The sequence below is a fragment of the Clupea harengus genome, chromosome 13 (genome assembly GCF_900700415.2).
Source record: "Clupea harengus chromosome 13, Ch_v2.0.2, whole genome shotgun sequence".
NCBI classification, from domain to species: Eukaryota; Metazoa; Chordata; class Actinopteri; order Clupeiformes; family Clupeidae; genus Clupea; species Clupea harengus.
The window spans coordinates 26,128,327-26,130,826 of record NC_045164.1 but is presented as its reverse complement, the minus strand read 5'-3'; the positions used below and the strand labels follow the sequence as shown (position 1 = coordinate 26,130,826).

Sequence of the window (2,500 nt, the reverse complement as noted above, 5' to 3'; positions counted from 1 at the left end):
AGCCTCTCACAGCAGCCTGGAGACCACAGGTACGCTAACGGTGCTGCACACACACACACACACACACACACACACACACACACACACACACTGCGTCCACCTACGCAGACACACACACACACACACTGCGTCCACCTCCGCAGACACCCACACACACATCCACGCAGCACATGCTCAAGAACCCGAGAGCAACAACTTAATCTTATGCAGTCTCTTAACCAGACAATTCACCAACAAGCCTGCCTCCTGCCTCTGACCCTCCTGCCTCCTGCCACCTGCCTCTGCTCTCTCGCCCACATCCACCCACAGACTGTCAAACTCATAAATGCAAAAGTTTGTTGAAACATTTACTGCGCTCATGCAAGCTTTCAAGCTTGTTTCTGTTCAGCGGCTGCTTATTGATTTAGCAGTTGCAGTCTCTCCAGATAGGCTTTTGACTACTTTGGTCTATTCCACAATGCCTTCCCAACTTTCAAGAGCTGCTTGCTTTGTATTCTAGGGACCTGTTGAGTGATGCACAGAAACAGCCTGATACTCTGCATGGTGTTGTAGCGAGCGGCGCTCTAAAAGAACAGCGTGACGAATGCAGGTCCTCATCATGCTCCGTGGCCCAGCGGGCGCGTTGAATGGGGGGCCCTAAACACCCAAAGACATATCTTGGCACGCTAGTCAACAAGTGTGGAACCGATGCACTTCTACTGCGTTGGCTTTCTTGGCGGCTCCGCGCGTTAGACTGACATCTCCCCCCTCCGAGGCTGTCTGAGGCTGAGCTTATTACAGTTCTCATGGAGACGCTACTGATAAAGAGACTGCCCACTCACAAGAGTGAGGCTAGAGGCATGTCTCCCATCTCGCTCGCTGGCTCGCGCTTGGCAGAGGAGGAAAGTTGAAGTGAAGAAAATTGATTGTGCTCCCTTTTATGTTTTACATGAACCCTCTGGATCTGCAAATCTTTGCTCTGTGTTCTGAAGACGGATCTTTGCTCTGTGTTCTTAAGACGGATCTTTGCTCTGTGTTCTTAAGACGGATCTTTGCTCTGTGTTCTGAAGAAGGAGCTTTGCTCTGTGTTCTTAAGACGGATCTTTGCTGTGTGTTCTGAAGACGGCAGATAGTGTGGAGCTTGAGGGGAGCGTCAGGTCACTTAGGTGGAATATACGTAGATCATGTGACTGTAGAAATAGACCATGCATTGATGGTCTAAATGCAGTATAATATGAGGTATTTTCATCAGGTGAAGCCATTTGTGTAGCAAAAGAAATAATGTAGCACCTGCGAAAGCTGATTTTCTCGGAGTAATTATGTGGTCTCTCTTGTGCTACCCAGGCCTTCTCGGAGTAATGATGTGGTCTCTCTTGTGCTACCCAGGCCTTCTCTGAGTAATGATGTGGTCTCTCTCTCTCCTGCAGGCCTTCTCCGAGTAATGATGTGGTCTATCTCTCTCCTGCAGGCCTTCTCCGAGTAATGATGTGGTCTCTCTCTCTCCTGCAGGCCCAGTGACAGACAGCGAGCCACTCTCCCGCCACGTGCTCCGGAAGTCCGGCCTGGGGGACAGGAAGGGCGGGACTGCGGACAGGAAGAGGAGCGCCAGCCGGCCACGCCGCTTGGAGGAGCGCAGCCGGGGGTCTCGGGGTGACGAGGCGTCTTCGGCCGGTTACCATAGTGAGGGTAGGTCAGATCGGCTGTCAGCGGCCCCAACAGACCACAGTCAGAGACGAGACAGAAGCGCCGATCAGAGATGGTCTACGGGAAATGCCCTGTTTCACCAATAGGCTTAGAATTAGCTAAATCATTTATTTTACCACATGCTAATGCTTCTCATTATAAATGTTCATTGTGGAATTGCATTGTGTTTCATACTGTATATTGTTGCACAATAGCAGTTTCAAGAAGGAAATAGTTTCTATTGTATGACTAGCAGTGAGATGATGCAGAGGTACAGGAGCTAGGGGCAGCCAATCAACTCCCAGGAGCTAGGGGCAGCCAATCAACTCCCAGGAGCTAGGGGCAGCCAATCCACTCCCAGGAGCTAGGGGCAGCCAATCCACTCCCAGGAGCTAGGGGCAGCCAATCAACTCCCAGAAGCTAGGGGCAGCCAATCAACTCCCAGAAGCTAGGGGCAGCCAATCAACTCCCAGGAGCTAGGGGCAGCCAATCAACTCCCAGAAGCTAGGGGCAGCCAATCAACTCCCAGAAGCTAGGGGCAGCCAATCAACTCATAGGAGCTAGGGGCAGCCAATCAACTCCCAGGTGCAGCCAATCAACTCCCAGGAGCTAGGGGCAGCCAATCAACTCCCAGAGAGTGCAGATATTGTTGCTAAGTTTTGCATGCAGGAAGCACCTGAAGGGCCGCTGTGTACTCCACATGGTATTTAAATGAAGTGTCTGAGCTTCCTGTTGAGAGGCAGTGCCATAGGATTGAAAGGGGAGGTGTTGAGTGCCATAGGATTGAATGGGGAGGTGTTGAGTGCCATAGGATTGAATGGGGAGGTGTTGAGAGGCA

At 51.5% G+C, this 2,500-nt stretch overlaps 1 protein-coding gene across 1 annotated transcript in view; it reads left to right on the top strand.

The window, feature by feature from the left end:
- The window catches only part of usp54a (ubiquitin specific peptidase 54a), a 79,500-nt gene that overhangs the window by 60,299 nt on the left and 16,701 nt on the right, over window positions 1–2,500 (top strand). Inside the window, exons 11-12 of the mRNA XM_042709639.1 lie at window positions 1–29; window positions 1,489–1,665. The exon at window positions 1–29 is cut by the window's left edge and continues 154 nt beyond it. Of these exons, the coding sequence (XP_042565573.1) occupies window positions 1–29; window positions 1,489–1,665 (206 nt within the window). The remainder of the gene's footprint in view (window positions 30–1,488; window positions 1,666–2,500) is intronic.